At 24.2% G+C, this 2,388-nt stretch overlaps 1 protein-coding gene across 1 annotated transcript; it reads left to right on the top strand.

Moving 5' to 3' along the window:
* Positions 1 to 996: 996 nt before the first annotated feature.
* Positions 997 to 1,530, top strand: LOAG_14681 (hypothetical protein; the record flags this gene model as incomplete). Its single annotated transcript, XM_003150174.1, has 2 exons — positions 997 to 1,112; positions 1,287 to 1,530. Coding segments are annotated over 2 exons (318 nt in total), but the record flags the coding sequence as incomplete, so codon positions are not given.
* Between the last annotated feature and the right edge of the window lie 858 nt (positions 1,531 to 2,388).

Raw genomic sequence — 2,388 nt, 5'->3', positions numbered from 1 at the left:
TTATTTTGCTTATCTCTAATAGCTAATTACCTATTATTCCGGAAAATGTTAACTTGAAATTTTGGGTTGGAAAAAAATTTTACCAGGATCAATAAATGAATGAATAAATATGTCCATCAAGTTGTCCATCTGTTTTTCCGGACCAGTAACCGTATGTATGTATATGATAGATATGTTTTGTTGTTGTTCAAATGTTTAATATGATTAAGTAGAAGTTGTTAAAAGTGTCTTGTTAAAAATAATTCCTTCCCTTTTTTTTTCTTTTAACTCATAAAAATATGAAGAAATTCTCGTCCTCCTTTTATTACTTTAAAGAAAAAAAAAAAAGGAAGAAAAATGTAGTTGAAATAGCATGAGAAAAAAAGAGTGAAAAAAAGAGAAAAATTAATTACGAAAATTCAAAAAGAAAAGAAAAAATAAAGGTTAATTTAAGAGGAAAATTTTGTTCCATTTTTTTCTTTTTCGTTTATCAAAAAAATTTTTCATTGAAATGAATAGAAATAACAAAATGGGAAAAAAAATGAAAAAATGAAAAAAATTTTAAATAAAAATTTGGTAAAAATATTTCTTTCTTTTTCTTTAACTTTTTTTCTTTTCCTTAACTGTAAAATAGAACAAAAGTTTTATCAATAAAAAAAAAAGGAGCAATTACTTTCCATCGTTATTTTACTTCATCCTTTAACTTTACTTACTGACTTACTGACTTACTTATTTATCCCATTATTATTTTACTTCATACTTTGACTTTACTTACTTACTCATTTATTTGTTTCCTCATAATTTGACTCCAATTGCTTCCTTACTTACTTACTTACTTACTTACTTACTTATTTACTTACTTACTTACCTGTCTTGTGATTGTTTTATCTCATACTTTAACTGTAATTATTTACTTATTTACTTATGTGTTACTCGTTTAAAAATTTAGAATAAAAAAAAATCCTTGAAATGAAAAGATATTGGAATTTTTTTTTTTTTTTTACGAGAAAATAATGTATTACCACATACACTCACATACATACACATACATACACACTCACATACACTCACATACATACGCATACATACACATTCACATACACTCACATATATTCACATACATACACATACATGTAAATACACATTCATACATATTCACATTCAAGATTAAATTTGAATGTGTATGTATGCTGGTGATATATACAATCACATGTATATAGATATATGCAAATGTACATATACATTTACATATATTCAGATACATATATACATGAATATTCACACACATCTACATTTTACATATACATTCACATACATCTACATACATATACATTCACATACATATATACATATATACATGAATATTCACATACATCTACATACATATACATTCACATACATATACATATATACATGAATATTCACATACATCTACATTCATATACATATATTCACATACATGTACATACATGTAAATACACATTCATACATATTCACATTCAAGATTAAATTTGAATATGTGCACATACATCTACGTACATATACATCTACATGCATACAACATTCATATTCACATTGGCATACATTCACATACATACACATACACACATACATATATATATATATATATATATTCCCTCAATAGAAATAACTTTTAGAGAAAAACATAACAACAATAATCAGTTGTTTGTTGAAGGCAACAATTTTTAATCCTGAAGGAACATCAGTTTTTGTTAGTTAACAGGTGCACATTAAAAATAAACCTGATTGATAGAGTATTTGAACAAAATCCATTTGTCATACATTCAGATAAATTGATTTTTATTTAGTTAATTGATTGATTGATTGATCGATCGATCGATCGATTGGTTGATTGATCGATCGGTTGATTGATTGATTGATTAGTTTATTTGGTGCTATTTAGTTTGAAACTGTAAAATTAACATGTAAATCAAGCAAACAATATAAATTATTATTGTTTTGTTTTGTTTTTTATTTTTTAATTCAAGTTTTAATTTTTTTTTTATAAAATGAAAGAAAGAAAGAAAGAGAGGAATTAGTAGGAGAAAAATGAAAAAAAGAAAAAAAGAAAACAAGAAATTAGATAAATAATGCTAAAAGGGATAAATTATAACATTTCAACATATGTATCGTATCATGTTTGAACAAAAGATTGAAATGTTTAGAAGAGAAAGAGAGGGAGAGAAAAAAAGGTGGAAAGATGTAAGAAGAAAAGAAGTGAGAGAGAAAGAGAAAAAAAAGAAAGTAGCAAAGAACGAAAGAAAGTAATGTATGATGAAATTTGAGCTTTATTCTTTTTTTTAATTATTTAAAAAAAAACTTTTATATTTTAATCAATCATTTCTTTATTGTAAAATAGCAATGCAATTGATTGAATGTATTTTTTTA

Source organism: Loa loa, assembly GCF_000183805.2.
Source record: "Loa loa unplaced genomic scaffold supercont3.922, whole genome shotgun sequence".
Taxonomy (NCBI): domain Eukaryota; kingdom Metazoa; phylum Nematoda; class Chromadorea; order Rhabditida; family Onchocercidae; genus Loa; species Loa loa.
This window is presented reverse-complemented; position numbering and strand designations above follow the sequence as displayed.